The sequence below is a fragment of the Malaclemys terrapin genome, chromosome 24, assembly GCF_027887155.1.
Source record: "Malaclemys terrapin pileata isolate rMalTer1 chromosome 24, rMalTer1.hap1, whole genome shotgun sequence".
In the NCBI taxonomy this organism is placed as follows: domain Eukaryota; kingdom Metazoa; phylum Chordata; order Testudines; family Emydidae; genus Malaclemys; species Malaclemys terrapin.
Window position 1 is genome coordinate 15,916,714 of NC_071528.1, and position 21,702 is coordinate 15,938,415.

At 40.6% G+C, this 21,702-nt stretch overlaps 1 protein-coding gene across 3 annotated transcripts in view; it reads right to left on the reverse strand.

Moving 5' to 3' along the window:
- The window catches only part of CRTC1 (CREB regulated transcription coactivator 1), a 62,282-nt gene that overhangs the window by 16,724 nt on the left and 23,856 nt on the right, over window positions 1-21,702 (reverse strand). For all 3 annotated transcript variants that reach the window (XR_008443209.1, XM_054013334.1, XM_054013333.1), the window contains exons 2-10: window positions 19,899-20,015; window positions 16,791-16,928; window positions 15,225-15,286; window positions 14,114-14,208; window positions 11,010-11,095; window positions 8,618-8,661; window positions 6,998-7,218; window positions 1,797-1,924; window positions 749-1,000 (exon numbers count right to left, since the gene is read on the reverse strand). Coding sequence is in view for 2 of the 3 variants with exons in the window: in XM_054013334.1 (XP_053869309.1) it covers window positions 749-1,000; window positions 1,797-1,924; window positions 6,998-7,218; window positions 8,618-8,661; window positions 11,010-11,095; window positions 14,114-14,208; window positions 15,225-15,286; window positions 16,791-16,928; window positions 19,899-20,015 (1,143 nt within the window). In the remaining variant the exon portion in view is untranslated. The remainder of the gene's footprint in view (window positions 1-748; window positions 1,001-1,796; window positions 1,925-6,997; window positions 7,219-8,617; window positions 8,662-11,009; window positions 11,096-14,113; window positions 14,209-15,224; window positions 15,287-16,790; window positions 16,929-19,898; window positions 20,016-21,702) is intronic.

Here is a 21,702-nt window from a genome sequence, read left to right on the forward strand (position 1 = left end):
TGAATTCAGTCTCTCCATACTTAGCTGATGGAAAGCAGCAATGAAGTGACTAACACCTTGTAAACTGCAATGCTAACACAGATGCTTATCTACATCTTCCCTTCTAAAGGCGTAGGGCACTCAGAACTCTCAGTTGTGTCATTTAAAATGACAATTTTCCCCCCAACCACTTCCTTTATTAAAAACCCTACTGACATATCACCTTGACCTCTGACTTGGCAGTTTATAAATTATTTTATATATCATTCACCCAAAGAATAAGGGCATCATCTTCATTACCCACCCGTTTATTTTTTTGCTGGCCTGAAATTATATCTCTGAAGACGCATCTCCACTGCTTCAAACTTGAGTTTGTTTAAATAGATTTAAAAAAAAAATCAGTTTAACAATTTCAAGTGGGCCTGAATTTAGACAGGGTTAGCCAGAGTTATGGAGCCATTCCCATTTTATCAAGTGTTTAAGAAATCACATTCAGTAGTTTAAATAGTTTGGCCTGGTTCATATGGGTTGGCCATATTATGTTTAAAACATTTTTTATAATCTGTCTAAAACATGTTAAAAACTGGTTGAACCAAACTGTTTGAATCCAGTGTATAAAGTGCCTGGATGTGGAACGGCTACAAGGGCTAGCTAATGAGAACTCTGACAATGCAGGCCAACACTACTGTTGAATTCTACACGGTCATGTTCTCTGGAAGAAAGCTATCTGTTTCCACTTATATCATCTTCAGTCATTGCCCAAACTTACCGAGTTGATGTCTATGCCCATGGAAGGTTGGGTCTGGCTGCCTGGAGGTGACTGTGGGATGGTAGATGGTACCGTGACTGAGAGGGGGGGAAGCTGTGCTCCTCGCTGTAAGCCAGAAGTCTGCATTAAAGGGGTATTCTGAGGCAGACTACTTGCCACTTGGGTCTGTTGCTGTTGCTGGGAACTAGCCTGGGTAAAAAACTGATATGGTGGAAGCTGCTGTTCCAAAGACAATGCATCCATAGCCACAGCCTTAAAGAGAAAACAGGAAAATGTACTATGCAGAGCTCTGTTCAACTCGGAGACTCCTAACATTTGACACCAAGTGAATATTCATATCGATCTAAGCATTATATATCACATAAGCAATCTGGAAAGTTAGCTGAGGTCTTGCATTTAAAAAAAAACAACTTGCATTTAAACCTTCAAGGATGTGGTTTAAAGGGACTAATTTGACATTTTATTTGTTGTAAATAAATAAAAAGTGTGTTTGCAAACCTAGTTTGATGTTTGATTTGAGAGCTGACAATGGACCAAACTAGAGCATGCCAGGTATGGCAGGCAGCCTACAGGTGCATCAAAGGGTCAAAAATCCTAAGAGCCAAAGGAGTTTCTCACATGATTCACATGGAAGCATGAAACACAAGAGAATCTTGTGATGGTATCTTTAAAGAAAGATGTTTTCCTCAGTGCTTCCAAGGCCTTGGAAGACAAAGTGAAATCTGTTTCCTTAAACTGTCTTCTCCACTGTTTGACAGCATACATGAATTTATCTCGGTAGAATTGCTCAGATCTGGCTGCTGGCTTTGATTTAAAAACAGCCCCAAAGCATTTATTTATAAAAAGGAACATAATGACACTAACTTTACCCAAAAGGAGAAAATTATGGAATTAATTATGCGACTACAGGTTTATCAACCTTGCAGCGAACATTTCCCTATGTGAATTAAGTTAGAAACAGACAGCTATGATCTAAAACTTTACAAAGTGGAACAAGGTTTGTTGTTCTTACAAATGTGCTTCTCCAGATCTCCAAGCAGCTTCCTACCTGAGTAATTGGTGACAGAGGTGAGAGTGTAGGAGACATCTGTTGGGACTGTGGTCGTCTGGAGTCTGCATTCAGTGAGAGGGGACTGACAGCTGGCTGCCGGGATGAGGCTTGCGTCGTTGTCATTCCTGCCATTAAAGGAAGAAACCAGTTTACGCAGGAACTGTGGTGATACTTATTTACATTTAACAAATTCGTTTATATGAATTAAAATTATGATGAATAAATGGCTGAATTTTACAAAACTTTACTATAAAGTGTTCAATATGGCTAGGCCAGTATTCAATGCTGAACGCAGCATCAGGCTGAAATTCTTAGTAAATCTGTAATGTATTTTGTGACAGTGAAAATGCCATGATGGAGAGAAGATTGTTGCAAGCATCTCTGCTGATCACTCCTGTTAATGTATAACTAGATACTGCCATTCAATTAGCCCAGTGGTTGTCAAACTGGCACGCAGAGCCTTTCTTGATGCTTCATAGACTGAAACATTTTAAGAACTGGGCAGTGCAGTTTGTGATAAAGGGAACAGGAAGGGGGTCTGCAAGAAGATCCCTTTCTAACAAAGTGGCCCACAGACTGAAAATCAGAACCACCAACCTATCCCAAAGCCCATGAGGTCCACTGGAAACTTCCATGGGCAAATAAAGTCAGGTCATTTTATAAAAAAATAATACGAGCAGGGCCATAATTCCGTTTCCTGGAATGATGGGGAAGGCTGTTATCTGTGTTTATCTCATAGTCCTGAGCCACTTCTTATTTCCCCTACTAATATCAGACACTTTCAAGACCCTGCATTGTGGATACCATTGTTCCATGCCAAATGGACTCCCTTTGGCTGCAGGCAATCCTACTTATGAATACTTACCGTGCTGTGACACCTTTCATTCACAGATCTCAAGTGCTGTACCGACATTTTTTAAGCCTTACACAGACTCTGGGAACCATGTAGGGGGCCCACATCCATAAACAATCTCAGGCGTTCAGATACTACACTGAGGAGAGCCATACAAAGCACCTAGGCAGAAAGTACCTGTTTGATGAATCGGTGATGAATGGTTGCATTGTGGGGGAGTTTTTCTTTTGTTACTGGGATAAGAGGTCAGATTTATAGATGAGGGAGGTTTCAATGGTCAGCACAGAACACTCTACAAACAGTTACTAAGGATATTCCTACCCCTACATAGTTTGCATGGCATCAGCACTTTTCATCAGGGGCACTTCGTTAACTAACCCTCACAACATGCCTCTGGCACAGATATTCATATGCCCACTTTACAGTTGAGTAAGTTGAATGCACAGAGATTAAACGACTTTCCCAAAGTCAGTGAGCAAGAAAATGGCAGCACTGAAAATACAAACTGGCAATCCCAACCCTGCCATCTCCTGCTCCCTTCCACCCACAAGAAATGCTGTTATTAAATGAGATACTTTCTCATTCTTGAAGCTCTCATGACTGAAGATAAAGCAAGCAACCTTATGATGAAAGACTGCCAAGTTGCTGTAATTTACCAACTCTTTCTGCAGTGAAGGAGCAAGCCCATGTTTCTGTGAGTAGTCATGACTGAGGGATCAGTGAGAGACAAGGACAACACAGAATCTGACACCAAAACTCTTGCCACAGTTTGATTGGTGCTTATGGCTCTCATTCATGTGACAAGATTGAACAACCCAACAGCTCCAGATGGTGTATCCGAGTTGCAGAAACTTGGAGCAGAAAGACAAGGAAACAAGTTACTCAGGCCTGGTTTACACTAGAAAATTAGGTCACTTTAACTACATCTATCAGGAGGTATGAAAAATCCACACTCCTGAGGGGTTTTGTTAAGCCGACCCAAGTCCCCGCGTAGACAGCGCTACATCTACGGAAGAATTCTAGCTACCGTCTCACGGAGAGGTGGATCTCTGTGTTGTAGGTAGTGTCTACACTGAAGCGCTACAGCGGTGCATCTGTGCTGCTGAAGTGTTAAGCGTAGACAAGCCCTGAGTCGTGTGCTCTAGTTCTGCCCTTCCCCCCTCCCAGTGTTCTATACAACAGGATAGTACATTTAACAGATATTTTTCCTCGCCTCGTTGTCCTGCCACTGAATCCTGAACAATGCTTCTGCCCACTGTATTCACCAGCCCTATTCCAGCTGCATTTGAAAGGAGATAAATGGTTTACTGGCAAGCAAAGCAAGACCAGATTCATTTTAAGTGTAACAGATTTGTTCACATGTGTAGATGAACAGGACACACAAGTAGTTTTCATTACAATAAATTTAACTGCATTAAATATGAATTCCCCACAAAAGCAACCAATCTCAACAGGTAACATCCGTCAAGGTTCTGCATTCACTCTGACTAGTATTGCCTATTAGCTTCAGCTCATCCTTGAAAAGCTGGGATAAAGGCAGCACTCACAGAAACACTATGTAGCTAATGCAAAAGGTGATTTCAATTCTTAATTATGACAAAGTGCTCTCTGTACCCACTGGAGGCTGATGCAAGAAGCAACACTACAGAGATTGCCAGAGCCTTTCATGCACAGTTTCCATCTTCACGCCAAAGCAACTGAACTTAATTTTAGCTATTATGTTATGGAACAAGGACAGGACAATCCATTCAATACAGCTCTGAGTCTGCTTCCTGAACAACATGTTAGTTTTTGTGCATTTCAACATCAGCGAGCTACTGACAAGCTGGAGGGAATTTAGAGGAGCAGCGAAAACAAGCATCTGGAGACACTGACTTTCAAGAAAGCCATGAGAACCAGAGCTGGGCAGAGAATGGCAATTCCATTTCACTGAGGATTTAGAAATTTGGTTTCATAGCAATTTGAAACAAAACATCAAAAATGTCAAAATCCTCCATGAAACAGAATTACTGTTCTCTGGGAATCTCAACCCTTAAGCAGTCAGCCTGGTGGGTTGTCCTGGAGCAAGAGACCCTGGAAGGCTGGGCTGCTTGACATGTGAGAACCCCAAATCCCCGGGCTCCCAGCACCCTGTCAGCCGCTAGGGGGGGCTGCTGAGGAGCTGGGCAGGTGAGCTGGCAGGAGGTTTCCAGTGAAAACTAATTGATATCAACACAGCCCCGCAAAATGCTTAGATTTTGATGAATCATCAAGTTCTGATGAAAATGTTGTGTGTAAATATTTCCAACTAGCTCTTATAAGAAATCCAAAAAGGTGCTTTCTCTCCCCTTACCCTTGTACTTTGGAGGAGGTGTAAGTGTTCAGAAAAAGCATATCTCAACATATACAATGGGAAATAGCTCCTGGGAAAGGCTTGATTAAAAAAAGAGAGTGTTTTATATTTTCATTTGGAAAATTGTAACTAAAAATAAGTGGATGAAATTAATAAAAAAGGACTGTTCGGCACATCAGTGAATAAAAATATTTCTAACGGTATTCTTGTGACATTCTTTAAATTACTGTCATTGGTTATGTGTCCACCTGATTAGAATCATTCTAGTTTCTCAGGATGCTCTGCAGTGAGTACTTTTTAAAAAAGCTTGCTGGGGTGCTTTGCCGAAGGAAGTACACTTCTCTTGCAAGATACAATGGCACGACTCCATTTGACTAGCAAACAAAAGTTGCTTGTAATTATTTGATGGTCAGACAAACTATTAACCCCCCTCACATCTATCCCCCTAATAAGTATAACCTCAGAAGAAAAAGAGCGCCTTTATGGTAACACTTAGAAACCCTCTTCCGAGGGGTCCTCGGATCCTATAACTTCAAGGTCTTGTGATCTAAGCAGGCTGAATTAGCAGGCTCCCTCTTCTGCAGGTTTTTCTGCTACAATGCCCAGTCCTGGTCTGCAGCAGCCTGAAGAACCACGTTCTGTGCTGATCACTGATGGCTACCATACAAGAAGAATGTTTATCCCAACTCCCATGCCACATGCCCCAACACCACCTTCTTTCTTCTCCTCCCTTCTGTCCTTCGTCTCTTAGTCTGTTGTCAGTCTCTCTCCCTTCCCATTATCTTTCCCGTTTCTTTGCTTCTTTTGCACCCGATGTACAGTGTATACAAAGTAATCGGGCCCAGCAACAGAGGCAAGCTACACAAGAAAGGGAAGGAAGAGTGCAGTATAACCAAGACAGCTTCTATAAGGAAATGAATACTGGCAGCACTCATTCAGTGGCCCTCTGGGCTGGTGCTTTATAAAATGCAATTTCTTTGCTAATGGTGTTTTCAGTGATATAAGGCGCCTGCTTGCTCAGGCAACATGAGTTATTTCTAAATAAAATAAAATAACCCAAGTCAGAGATTGATTCTTTTTTCTTTCTGATCACTGGCTCAGGCTATTTGTCTGGAAAAGCTTACTGGTCCTGAAAATACAGTATTTGTGCTGGTCTACTGACAGTTTTCTAGCAGGGTTGATAATGTGATTTTTAATTATGTATTATTTGTATTGCAGCAAGCCCTGAGGCTCCAACCAGCATCAAGGCCTATTGTGCTAAGAGGTGTACAAACACAAGAGTCCTTGCCCTGAAGAGCTTACAATCCAAGACGACAACAAAACAAAGAGCGAGTAGGATACAACATTAAGGCAATGTGGTCCAGATGGTTGTAAGTTTATTCCTGAAAGTCTTACGTAGGTGGGTGTATTTAGGATCTCTTCAAAAATGCAGTTTGTGCTATGAAACAGTCAGGCTTACAAATAATCCTGACTAGAACATATTTTAGGAGGCTTATATACTAATTCAGTTGCCTAACAGTCCACATTAGGTTCAGGTAAAGGAACGATACAATCTCTCAAGAGAGTCACCACAACAAAAAGAGGACAGAAGGAATGGAAACAAGAAATCAAGAAGTTTGCTGCAGTGGTTTCCCTATGTGGGTGCACTCTGGCTGGTGCTCCATAAAATGAGTTGATTTACTGCCAAGATGCGGACACTGCATCTTACCCTGGGAAGACTCATACAAAATAAAACCAGAATAATGCATGTGTGCCAAGAATGAAAGATGGAAGAATATCACAGTATGTATACGCAAAATATAGTTAATTATGATGATTTACATTTCTATATCCCAAAAAAAATTTATACAAGTTGCATACACAGAAATCATTTCAACCACCAACGAAGCCGACTTTGAGATGAAATACAGCAGCTGTTTAGTAATGTTCACCAATGCTACACAACTGTTGAGGGATAGAAAGTGACTTCTTACTGACAGAATCTATAAATTAGCCCTTTGACTATGTTCTTACCCTGACTGGCAGTGCTGATGCCCAAGTGAGTCAAGTTGGCTGCAAGATTTCCAGTGCTATTGGAGCTACTCAGGGATGGGAACGTGGATTCCTCAGGATCTAGTGGTGTTGGGAGAGGAGAAGGGAAATGGATGTTTGTCAGGTCTGGCAGAGAGCCACCTGTGTTATGTGCAGCCGGAATCAGTGTTGTAGTGTTTTCCTGGTCAGCTGATGGAAAGATGCTAAATTTAAAAAAAAAAAAAAAAAAATACAGTAATAAAAGTCAGTTGAGATTTTAGTCTACATACACACTTCCCACATGATATACAAAAAGAAAGTTCCTCTGAAGCTGTCATGCACAAAGCTATGTAAAAAATATACATATAAAATATTTAGACTGGTCACCGTTATAAAGTTTCAACATTTACCTATGGTTGTCACACGGCAATATTTTCAGTGGGGTTGCAGTTGTTTTCATATTACACCTCTACCTCGATATAACGCTGTCCTCGGGAGCCAAAAAAATCTTACCGTGTTCTAGGTGAAACCGCATTATATCGAACTTGCTTTGATCTGCCCAAGCGGGCAGCCCGCCCACCTGGAGCACTGCTTTACCGCGTTATATCCGAATTTGTGTTATATCGGGTCGCATTATATCGGGGTAGAGGTGTATTTAGAAGAGGGAACTACACTTTGTGCATTTCAGGGTGATTATGATCCCTTGGGTGCTTATAAAGCCTACGTCTCAGTGACTAACTCTACTTGAGGTATGCATAAGGTATCTCACAGAAACATGCAGTCTCCTGTGTCTTAGTCATTTAGAAACATTTTTTGTACACTCACATGCTTCTGCACCTGATAAAAGTTTGCTGACAAAGACACACATCAAAGATAACTGCAAAGTTGTATTAGTTTTGAGTTATGCCTAGATTTGTGCACTGAATCCACTTTGTAGGGAGGTTCTGAGAAGTATTTAGCCAATAATGTGTCCTTAAAAAAAAAAAGTCCCCTCTGTGAAAGAGTTCATTTGTCAGGATTTGCTAGAGGCACCCCCAAAAATGCATCACTTAAGGAAATCAACAGGAGACTCGGGCAACCTCTCTGGCTCTTCGTGTATCTACTCCAGAATTATGCATTCTAGAGCATATCTAGAGAACTCAAAAAAGCCAGCGGACTTTCACAGTGTGTAATGTGCTTTCCTGATTATCTCAATGCTTTTTACAAAACATTAATTGACAATAGCCCCCAGTTTTACAGACTGTGAATCAGGCACAGAGAGATAAAATGATTTGTCCAGGTTCACACAAAACATGCCAAACTGGGAATCAAACTCAGAATTCTTGACTCTCAGTCTCCTGTTTTAATCACATGTACTCTGTATAATTAGTTAGAGACTGAATCTAGAACATTTTTTTAAATGGTTTCATCATCTGGGTTATCATGGCCAAGCAAACCATTTTTCAAGGAACGTTAGCATTCACCACATTTTCAGGGTTTAAAGGTAGCCTGGCTAACATTGTTTCATTGTCAATATAGAGGGAACCTTAATCAATAGAGCTTGTGGAACAGGAAGCTTAGGTACAGGCAGTGAACTTTCTACATGCAGCCCTACAAAACCATATACCCCACTCCCAAACTTACTTGATTCCTGGAACTTCACATGATTTAGGCCTCGATGACCCTGTCTAAAATAGAACAGAAAGACACTGTGAAAGGCAGACATGTGCAAAACAACATTTAGGAAATAATTTGTTTAAAAAGATAGGAAACGTACTAAATGAAACAACCTAAGGAGAGCAGTTTCTCATATGCTCTTAAAAGCCTCTTCTTGCTCAAAATGGGTGTTTGGTGCCACACCAAAAACTGATCTCAGCATGGACTTAAAACCAGCTAAGCTTCAAAGTTCCAATGATAAACTAAACAAAATGAAGATGGAGCAAGGGTAAAACATCTCCTGCTTCAGTCAGCATGCAAACATCGGCCACGTCATTTTTCTTACTAAATCTAAGCCACTCGCTCTACGTGGGGGGTGTCGATGTTAAATAAATGGAAATCTACAAACCATCACAAAGACGCTAATTGAGTGACAGAAAAGCAAGTAGAGCTTTAGAAAAAACCTTGGAAAGTACAAGACAGGTATATTAATAAAACTTTAATAGGTTATCTAAGCCCTTATGATCTCCCACCTCACAGTGCCACACACCAAAAGCTCCATGGCATAGCAACTTTCATACCAATGGAGGGGAAAAACGCAAAGCTCTCTAACACGGCTCCATGAGGCTGCAAGAGGGCTACACAGAAGTACTTGCTCCCCATATCTCCCAGCTCAGGATATAAACTCTGATCCCCAATGTTTGTTACATCAAGTATTTTCATTTTGATATTTCTGACTTCTCCTGGTCCATGTCACATTTTGTTTTCCTGAAAAGCTGCCTGAAAAATTGCAGGGTACATTCTACCAAAACAGGATTGCAGCCTTCCTGATAAGACATCATAGTATGAAATGTTTTAATTACTGCCTTTGCTAGCAAATCTTTGTGCTAAAAGAACAGCTGTTAGAAAGTAAAAGCTCTCAGATGAGGTATAAGACTATGCACCCAATTGTCATAAACCAGACAGTCTGGCATCCATAGTACATCCAGAATACAAGTCCTACTTCTATCTTAGTGAGTTCCACTAGCTCAGAGAAAACTGCCTCCTAGACACTTTATGGACATGAATAATACAGTGGTAATCCACAGAAAGAGAACCTTACAGTCCTCCCAACAATGTCACTTTCATATGAAAAGGCTTCCCATATGAAAATCCCATCGAATGGCAGCAGTCACTTTGTATGATCATAAAGCAGAATTAGCTACTCATATAAATAAAAATCTGCATGTAATACAGGGAACTTGATTAACAAATGCACACCTTTTTATAAAATATGCATACTTTTTTTAAAAAGGTTACATTTGCTAGGGGCTGACTGTTAAAACACGTAATTGCCAAGGTGAGCAGGGAGACCGTAGAAAAGGGAAAGCTGCCATGCTGAGAAGTCACAGTTAGACTTTGAAAATACTTTAACACAGAGAACAGCTCAAGAAAATCATTAATTCAGCCTTGGTTTTGAAGAACTTCATGAACCAAACATCCTTTCCCAATTGGTTCTTTAATATATTTTTTAAAAATCAAAAGTTTATTAATATTCAATAATCGGACCTGTTTAAACATCCAGATTTATGTAAGTATTAAAAAGATATTCAGATCTCAAAAGCAAATGCTACCATTGCTACTTCTATCTAGTAACCAAGATAATGGGAGAAAATATGAAGACAATAGCAGCTCTATAGGAGCAAAATAACTGAAGTCCTGAATATTTACCATTTGTTTTACAAACAAAAATCTGATAACTGTTTTGGGTGCTGAAGTTGCCTTGAGAAATGCCAATGAGACAAATTCACAGAAAAAATGTAAACTAGGAGAGAGAGAAGAGGCAGAATGGTGAGTGGTAGAAATAAAAGCAGAGATACAAGTAGGGGTAGAGTGCATTTTATTTCATTAAAGTGACATTCTGCATTTGAAAAGTCTTCCAAGACTCAAGTTTAGCATACAGTTTCCCCCGAGATAGTTGATAGCAATAGGCACAGAGATAGATATACTGCTCCCTGGTCTCACTTTAGGTGGTTTGTTGCAGAATACAGAACTTCAACTCAAGTCTGAGCAAGCAAAGTTCATTTCAATTCAACATTATTCAAAATCAGCAAAGAGTCCTGTGGCACCTTATAGACTAACAGATGTATAGGAGCATGAGCTTTCGTGGGTGAATACCCACTTCGTCGGATGCATGCCACATGGGTATTCACCCACGAAAGCTCATGCTCCTATACGTCTGTTAGTCTATAAGGTGCCACAGGACTCTCTGCTGATTTTACAGATCCAGACTAACACGGCTACCTCTTTGATATTATTCAAAATGTTTACCTAAACATATTTACAAAATAAATTGTCTGGACTAGAACTTTTGAACCTTAAAAAGATTTGGCATTTCTACCTTTTTAGTGTCCCATGCTTGTTTAGAGAGGGCTTTGTCTGTTTCAGATGTGCTTTCCTCCATTCCAGGGACAGTCAATAATAAGACTAGAAAACAGAATAAAAGTTAGCACATCCCAATATTATAAATCTGCTAAATCCTGCAAAAACAATATTTTTCAGTCAGGAAAAATTGTGGTAATTCTTAACCCTAAATAACAATTCCTATTCTCAACTGATAAATAAGATGTCTATTTCAGAATAAAACTATATCCAGATCAATTTAAAAAAAGCATTTCACCCCAAGTGTAGCTCATCAGCTTTCTAAGCAGCTATTTGTTTTTCCATTGAGGACCAAGAAAACTTTCAAAAGCATGTAAGTGACTTTTAGCCTAAGTCCCACTGACTTTTAGTAAGGCTTGGATAAATACCTAAGTCGTTTTTGAAATGTGTTCACTGCAGAGTTAACTTGGGTGATTAGCAGACTAGCCCTGGTGTGAGCAGCCCTATGGCAAAGCCCTTACCAAGTTACTGTACCTCATTGGTGCTGCATTCACATGTGTGTATCATTTGGACTTCTGGGGGCATATCCCATGGCTCTTGGTGCTGCAGTAAGCTAAAGCACTCTATGGCTATGTCTACACAGGGATTAAAAAAAACCATGGCTGGCCTGGGTCAGTGGACTCAGGCTTGAAAAATTGCTGTGTAGACATTCAGGCAATGGGCTGGAGCCCAAGCTTGGGGACCCTCCAACCTTGCAAGTGGAGCCCCATGACCGCGAGTCAGCTGACCAACCCCAGCTGTGGTGACATAGTGGGGTTTTTCCCAGTGATTCTTTCCCAATTAATTGTGAGAGAACTTGTGTGACCTTAGTGACACACAGGAGGAACTGTGGGAAGGTACTAGAAGACTATCAGCACTTGAATGATTTAGCGTGTGTCCTTATTGTACAGAGGGCAGGTTACCAGTCTGAGTGAAAGCTGTACCCAGGCTCTATAACCCCAGTTGGGCCAGCTAGGCAAGAGTTTAAAAGCATCAAGCCTGGGCGAGCGAGTTGTTGTATGTGGAGGGGAGAGGGATGTTAGGGGCAAGACCTAAGTAAGAGCCCAGTGAAGACGTACCCTATATGCCTTTGAAAGGGTTACTCCAAATCTGATTTAGACTGCTCAAATCTAGATGGAGCACTGCATGCTGGGACCTGTAGTTTCCCCTTTGAGACTATCCTATTTTTCTATCTGCTCTATTTTAAGTAAGTGATATGCAAGACTTAAATGCTTCTAGAGAGTTACCAATGTTGCCCCATTGGGGCAACACCTAGACATTTCCACTGGGATATGAGAAACTGAATTGATACTATTTCTGTGGTCCAGGACATTTATGGGTTCAAAGTTGGGAACAATTTCATCGTGCAAGCAACAAGGCTGCATAGCGACATAGACAGAACATCCATACACAGCAGATTTCCATCTGCAGAAGCCTTTCCAGGCTATGACATATTACACTATGGCCCCAATCCAATAAATGCATCCATGCAGACTTTACAACCCAATTAGGTTCCATGCGGGCACAAAGGCCCACATGCATGCCTCTGATTGCGGGACCAGAGCCTACGTTTGGAAATCACTGTATAAGTTTGCAGTACTATATAAAAGGTTATTTATATTGCATGTTTTACTGCTCACTAACAGTGGTGTAAAGAATACATAATAGGAGTTACCATGGAGAATGTGTGTACTTCACTGTTATATATTTCAGTATTACTGTGTATTTCTTCAAGGACTAAAACAGTCATTTTAGATGCATCTGTAAATCTCACTGCATAGATTAAAGGGCCTTCAATATATTTGAGAACTGATAATAGAAGGAATAACCAGCAGAGGGCACCAAAAATCATCAGTGATGCTTAATGGTTACTGCAACCGATCAGTAGTGACATTAAGAACACCAACCCATTATTTCTAAACATTGGTCCTGAGGTATAAGACATTGATTATTTGCTACCCATAAGAACGGGAGAAGATCCCTCTATGGTGCCATATTTGAATTGCATCTCCATCATAGCTATTTGATAAATTTTGCACAAGTAGCTTACAATGGCTAATTTTAAAAATGGAAAGTGAAAGTTATCAAAGCCACCTCTAAATATTTAACAAAAGGCCTGGGTAGTTTTACTATTCTCCTGATCCCCAACACATGCCCAAAGGGAGAATCAGACTATCTGAACCTAGGTAATATTTAGAGTTGAGAGCTTGCACATTAAACAATCAGCATTAACCATCATGTGTTTTTCAATCTGAATGCTGGAAGTTTTATATTTTGACATAAGGTTGGTCTCTGGAGGAAAGTCCTTGAGAGCTGTTGGATTAATTTACTGGAAAGGAAACGTAGCAGTCCTAAGATTCTGAAACCAGAATTCATTTCAAGAATTTGATTTTGTTTTGCCACTTGTTTTAATATTTTATGAGACTGCCAACTTGGAATGTTTGTCACAAGCCAGTCATCATCAACAAGTAACAAACTAAACAAAATGCCCAAAAGAAATCTTGCCAATTACAGCAATTTTCCCCAACAGAGTTACCAGTACTATTGATACCAGGGGCTATTAAATCTTGGTTAAAATCATCTGGAATATATTCTCTTTGTGAAAAGAGCTCTCGCTGTGACCTCTCATACCCAAAAACTTGTTGCCACCAAATGATTGATCAATGTGAAATAACATTGTGATCTCAGTCCAGTTCTAAAACATGTCCATAATGCAAACCATCACTACAAACTGGAACTAGCTGGAAGCCCCGAAAGTAGTGCCAGCATAGAAATCATGGACTGCATGGACCAGGAAATCTAAACTACCTTCTTACTCTTGAAGATGGGCCATGCCAAACAAGGCTGAAGTAAAATGGCAGGATAGAGTGTATGAGAAGCCTGCTCTATCGCTGATAATGCTCTACTTATTTTGGACATCAGTCTCCAGAACTGTCATTGAGGCTCTTTTCTCCAGCACCAACCACATGTCGATAACTCCTACAGTCCCATTTATATGGGGAAAACATTTTTTAACGATTTCAAGTTCTGAAATGAATTTTCAATTTCCCCCTCCCCCATCCCACCCGCCCCCAAAGAGTTTACCTCTTTTTTGCTGCATGTCTTGTGACCCTCCTGAAAAGGACTCTTGTTGAGTTGGGGTCATTGTACTTTGATGCAAGGCAGAATCTGAATTGGTCCTGGCAAGAAAGCAAAGAAACCTGTTAGCTTTTTAAACTAAGAATGCTTATGAGGATAATAATCCCATTAGTCACATGGGAAATTCAGCAAATTAAAAGAAACCTGAAATACCACTTCATAATTGTAAAATATTACACTGGGATTATGCTGGGCAAGATTTCGCTGTGAAATGGTCAGATAACTTTAGAGAAATGAATTTATTACAGGCTTATAGAGCAATTGTTTCAACAACACAACAGAGGAGGAACATCAAAGACTAACAAATGAATCACTATAGATAGAAAACCATCTGGGGTGTACTCTCGCTGGTATCGTTGGGCCAGTGTATGGTCTCATCAAATAATAAGCAGCAGCACTTTTGTAGTTTAGAGCAATTTATAAACATTGCTTAAGCTTCACAGCATCTCTGTGAGGAAGATATTACCCACATTTTACAGCAATGGAAACTGACGAAAGTAGCCTGTCTTAGAGCCAGCATTAAACTGTGGGAGTCCCAGGATCCCAGTCCTCTACTCAAACCATGCCACTCTTGCATGATGTAGTGTCCTCAAACTGGTAAGCACAACACACCACATAAGCACTTCAGCTGTCAGATGCAAGGGGCATGATGGTGGGGACAGATGACTACACATTCCTTGCTCACTGACTGCTTGTGAAGAAAGACCAGCCCCACTTCCAGTGTAGTGGTAAAAAACTAAGATTTTCTAACTCAGTAATTCTGAGCATCTTACCCCTCTATAGACGCAAGCCTGGGCAACTTTACATCCCAAAATCTAAGTATGCAGTGGCATACTTTACTTTAAAATATAGTCTCTTAAAAGAATCCATAAAGAGTTGAAAAAAACATTAAGTTCTAGATTCAGTAAAAAAAAACAAACAAACATGGCAATCCAGATTACCCTGAGTACTGTAACCTGCCATAGGGAAAAACAAATGTTTCTTGCATTTCTAAGGGTTGTCACAGGATCTAAGACCTCAGACCAGAGACTAACGCACATGGAATTACGCCACTAACCTTCTCCAGCTTGTATCCGATGGAGGCGACAGATACACAGTGCCATACGGACAACTGTCCACGTGATTCAATTAGTTAAGGGGGAGAAAACCAGGAGCTTCTTGTTTAGATAACAGGCCCATTTGAAAGCTTTGAACAAGGAATAATTTAAGTTACTTTGGTCAGAGCCAATACACTCTAGTGAGAAAAGTGAAGAGCATTTCTTGTGGAGGTCATGCTGATTTTGGCATGATATTTCAAACAAAATATGCATGTTAATGGTGGCTTTGTATGTGCTGTAGGAAAGAGCATTCCTACTTAAAAATTCAAGTCTGACAATACAGAAACAAAAAATGCTTATACCTACTAGAGTGGAGTGATATAGAGGGAGTCATTCTGAACAGTCAAATGAAGGGGTAATCACTCTCCATCTCCTTCTCAAACGTTTTTCTTGACCTCCTCCCATATAATCCTATGTTTTCCCTAGCCACACACAAAATGACCCCCTCTCCCTGCTCCCCACCACCACACACACACAGGCTGAAGTCTTCTCAGACAAGTAGGGATGGGTCATGAAATATGGCACCTTGCTAGGAGGACACAATTCAACCTACTGCTTCAGACATAGTTTATTCCACCTACACATCTCTTCCGCCACCAGGCATATATTAATACTACTCCCTCCGTGTATATAGGTTGTATCACAACTTTCCTCTGAAGAGAGAGAGAGAGAGAGAGACCACAAGACCACATAATGCCACTCAACTGGCCAGCAGTTGTCACTTTTGAGTAACGGCAGGATCACCCTCATTTCCAATAACCATCCTGGCACTGGCATTTTTAAAGCTAGTCAACAGCAATAAGCTAATTCTGTTTTATGAAAGTCAGTAAGAAATAGTGCTTGGCAGATGCTGAACTCATATGAGCCAGCCTGTATTAGAAACGGAAAGAAATCACCTGCAAAAAATTCAGTCCTGGTTCTGCTCAGTTTTGAAACAAGATTCAGACCCACCAACACTGCCATTTTGCCCTTCTGTTGTATTTTTCACTAAAGGATCTCAAGGCGCTAGCTAAGCCTCAACAGCTCTGGGAGGTAAGTATGTATTATTGTCCCCTTGTTACAGCTGGGGAATCCGAGATACTTCACTTCTTTGTATTAGGATTTGTGAAAGATCGGACAGCCATATAGCACTAAGGAGACTATCCAGTTACATTACACTGGATAATGCTTTAGAACAGGCGATATTAACTGTCCAGATTTCAGAGAAACATCCCCTGCAAGCAAGACAGTTGTCCATTATGGGTTTTTTTGCACCTTCCTTTGACACAATTCACTGTCAGAGACAGGATACAAGACTGTGTGGACTTCTAATCTGAGTCGGCATGTTCTTATGTCCAAAGTCACAAAATGAATCAGTGGCAAAACCAGAATGGAACTCAGGCGTCTCCCATTATAATCCACACTCAAGCTCTACAATGCTTGGGATTTATCTGCTTGTTTATTTAAAGTAATTTGTAAACCAAACTTTAAATACAAAGTGCTGACGAAGGCAACATTTTAATGCCATGCTATAAACCAAAGGATATCTGCCTTCCGTGTTTATCTACGGACAGCGGACGCCGGTGCGGTGACCCAAGGCGGTTTCTGTCACGATACACTCTGTCCACCAGACCATGATGCCGAGTTGTCCTACTTGTATCCAGTCCAGATGACTGAAAAGGAGTCTAAGGGAGATAAAAAGTTAACAGAAAAATACATGTAGAAACCACCAGGCCAGAATCAAAATATCTCAGCTAGGCCTGATTCTGTATGCACTAAAAATAAACCTAACCACTACGGATACACCAGCCAATCATCATTTGGGCAATGTCGTTTTTTCCTTAAATGCAATTTTCATACACTAGACAAAACACAGTATATCTGGAATGGAGAAGCACTGGAAACTACCTCCCAAAAGAGAGGCTAGTAATAGGGGGAGGCAGACAGCAGCAGATCTCCTAAATCTGCACTATTTTTCCAACCTTTAAGTTCTACCCCATCTTTGAAACACCAGGAATGATAGAAATGAATAGAGTAACCTATGAACCTACTGCTAAACAGTGCATAAGTTACTCCTGGTGTATCATGCAGCATGCGTCCAGAAGGAACATGCTCACAAATAGAGCTTAAACTTCACTATGAAGGGAAAAGATGCAGGAAGGGGATTCATCCAGTTCACTGAATTATTTCAGGTTCCTAACATTCACTTGAAGCTCTGTAGGAAATGTCTCTCTCAAGGCATTTTTTTCACCCCCTCTTATCAGCATCCTAATTTTCTTAAGACAATGACAAAGTAAAAATATAAAAACAAGAAATTTTTGCTAACCAAGATGATTAAAGCCTCGAACATTTTAAAATTGAATTTACTTTCTAAAAGTTTTGTTTAGATTGGGCCGGCAACGAGTCTGGTCAATTCCACTCTATGTATCTTATGCTTTAGAACAATGTATATGCCACTAGAATTTTTACTACTTGGCAACAGGTTTCCCAGAACCTGAAGCTGCTGCAGACAAGACTTCCAAGCCATCTCACTCTAAATCCTCTACATTATCGCAGTGCAAAGCTGCAGGAAAGCAGAACGCTCAGCCTCCACTCGTACATCAAGGGCTGTCCATGAACCACTTGGGAAAAACTGGTCACTCCTCAACTCCTTGCCAACCGTAACAGCTTTGCTGAATCCCTTTGCTCCATCTGTTTGGAAATCCTAAATTTGCTCCTTCATTCAGGTCCTGCAAATACAGTATACTGTCCTGTCTGCCAAACCACAGAGCCATCTTACTAGTACACCGCCGGGCATAAGGGCTTTGGGGTGCAGGCTACCCTGGGGCTGTGGTGGGGAGAGAGGACTCCCCCCCAGCCCTCTCTTGCGGCAGCAGCTCGGGGACAGGGGAGAGGCGCCTCTCCCCTGGCCCCAGCAGCTCCGGCGGGGCTGGGCTCGGCCGAGGAAGGGGCTCCTCTCCCCAGCTGGCCGTGGCAAGTCCGGGGCAGGTCCGCGCTGGGGCTGGCGTGCCCTGCCCCGCCGCAGCCCTGAGCCCCTGCATGGGGCTTAATAAGCAGCTGAGCGGCTTAGAGGGAACTTAGCCAGGCCTGCATGGAGAAGACCCTGGGAGGCAGCCTTGTGATATAGTGAGAAGGAATTCTGCAGCTTGAGCAGTGAAAAGTGGGCAGAGGATTCATTCTGGGGAGGATGGAAGAATTTTTGTTCCTTTGAGTTGGGACATTACCACCCTAGTCTAGGGAAGACAGGAACAGAGCACTTAGAAACTGTAGCAATTGGCATTATGTAAAACTTTTAAATACACAGAACACAAGCAACCTAAACAGAGAAAATTAAATGAGATTTTAAAAGTTTTCAAGTTTTAGTAATATGGGATATTAATCAGTAACAAGGGCAAAAAAATGCATAACTAGGACTGTCCTGACAATATCTTTTAATACAGAAGCAAGCTAAGTAGATTTAGTATATAAACCACAAATAATAAAATGAAACAAGCCATCAGTTTCAGGCATAATGAGAAAAATAATCTCGATAAAGGAGTCATTTCAAAAATTAGCCAGAGTATAACAAAACCTCAGTATTAGCCATATTGAAGAACGGAGCCTACTCAGAAGCGGACGTTTAGTCACAGGACATTTGATTAAAGGATTTTACCCCCTCAAAAAAAAGTTGCCAACAATATACACCCAATTCCACAAAATATTCATTCTGTAATAGACTCACCTCCCACCCACATCTTATTCTGTGGCCAGGATTATTTTATCCAGTGGGTGTTTCCACTTTTGCCTTTAGACTGTCACCCCTTTGGAGACGGGTCCCATGATAAGTCCAATACTGGTCACACTATCAATAAGGTCCTTTGTTTTTCTTTTTTTTACTAAAAACTTTTACAAAAGCTATTACATGGTTTTTACCAATTTTGACCAAAATTATGGACCACTCAAGTATGTAAAAATACTTGTTATGTTAAGAAAATCTAATATATTAAGTAGATGCACTTTAGTTTATGTATAGAGGCAAGGCAGTCTTTTAAAGTAAGGCAATGTCATGGTAAATATATATACGCATGCGCATGTACAGTTGATGTACAGTCCATGAAATAAACCACAGCATTAAACTGCTTATACTTTCAATATGCTTTTCTTTATTTGTTGCTCTTTTCCTTTCCTCCTATCCCCCAATATTTACCCAGGAAACTGTGAAGTTGATTTTTTGAACTGTTTTTTAAATTTTTGTAATAAACACCAGTAAATTCCCAGAAAATTTTAAACAAAATAAAAACTGAAAACGAAGGGCCTTGCCTATGAACAGTCCTATGCAGATGCACATGGGCACTATAACCATTAATAAAGCAGAGTTACCGTTTGGTAGCGTGCACTTATGTGTGGCACCAATTGTGAAAGATGTCCACAACCAGAACGCAGCAGAACTACATAAACCAACTTCTTGGTAACATGCATATTTTTCCATAGAGCACTATGTGCTTTTTATACTTTAAAATTACATTGTTTAGGACTGAAATCTTAATACAGTTATGCTGATTGGCAGAGGTTATGATTCTGTGCTCTGGGCCTGTTATTAGCCTTTATTGTACAGTCTCCAGTTGAAGAAAGTCACAGCACTGATTTAAAATGTATAAACAGCAGCTGAAGCTCACCTGGAAAGGCAGGTCCATGGTACTGTTCCCAATCTGATTCACATTTGGCAGTGACCCTCCATAGTACTGGCCACGACTCTGTCCCAACTGCAAATACTGTGTTTTCTGTAACTGTAACTAAAGAAGAAATAAGAAAAAAAAACAAGGATGATTGCAACTAGGAGAGGTACTTAAAAAACAACATTCATTGCATTCTATTGTGCTTAATTTCAGACATCATCAAGAACAGCTTCCATCCCAAACAGTGTGAAAGGAAAATTGACACCAGCTCACAATAAGTTTAACTATGAAAAGTAAGATTGAAGATGACAGCTTGCCAATTCTGCTTGACAAATGATAGAAAGTCAGCTTTGTAATCAGTGTTCACATGCAAGTTTATATCAATAAATTATGTGAAACCATAAGGTATTTATCTCACCCACTACACTAAAGAGCTAGAATTTAAAAAACTTGCATTAATCTGATGTTTGACCATGTTAATGCCAAAATTAGATACGAGTTCAAAGAGCTCAGATATATATGCAACAAAATCATTCTCATTTAAAATACACCTCTACCTCGATAAAACGCTGTCCTCAGGAGCCAAAAATCTTACCACGTTATAGGTGAAACCGCATTATATCGAACTTGCTTTGATCCACCGGAGTGCGCAGCCCCACCCCCCCAGAGCACTGCTTTACCGCATTATATCCGAATACGTGGTATATCAGGTCGCGTTATATCGGGGTAGAGGTGTATATGTATTTCTTTAACCAAACTTGCAAAGTTTTCGGCATTTGTATTTGAACAGAATTAGTCAGTCTAAATTGTAATCTTATGCTGCGTAGGAAATCCTCTTATTGTCAGGGCACCAGTTTCTTAACACTGGAAAAGGCTCTTTAGACAAGATGCAGATAGCTCTTAGATTGAAATTTTACATTCTGGACATAAGAAGAATTCCTAACTATAACAGACTTATAGGAGTGTAAACAATGTAACGCAAATAGCAGTTTTAAAGAATGCAGGAAACATCTTATTTTCAAATGTTAAATGACAACACACTAGATGAAAAACATTTTAGCACGTTCTACATGTTCATCTAACCAATGACAGTTTTTGTGAAGAGATAAAGGAAGCTTTGCACATGGAATTAAGTAATCTTATTTTCACTGTTATTCCTTCTCTTTTCAGAGAACGGTCTGTCCTTAACCACTTTTGATTAACAGAACCTGCCTTTTAACAAAGTTTTAAGTGACTGGCTCTTTTTTCAAGATCAGAAAATCTTGCATCCAAATCATATTTACCAAGTTACTAACTCCGTTTTCAGTCATTTCTCCTCGACCGCTGTACTGCTTTTGCATAGCAAACTCAGATCTGATGTCACAGTGCCACCATGTCCTTCTGATAGACTGACCAAGTGGGGGCTGGGATCATTTAAATGCGACAGCTTTGATGTTTTACTTTCCGAAAAATAAGAAAGGCATTCCTAGATTGGAAGTGATCATTTGTTTAAAGAATGTTTGATCCTTGGACTAGAAGCACTGTGGCATGTACATCAACAGATTTCTCATTTTCACTCACAAACAGATCCTTAAGCCATTCTCTTGGAATCCCGGGATTTCAGAGAATGAGGTTGTGACGAACTGGGACTGTTCTTGCTGGGGTGTGTGAATGCTGACAGGCGAGTGTGGCTAGGATGGTCTGCATCGGGGGATGGGAGTCTGCCCGAGGGAACAAACCTGAGCTTGTAACAGGAGAACCCAGGAAGGGGTTGGAGGCCAGGTGACTCCGGGGCCCGGGAAACTGAACAAAGGCGGTGGGAGGG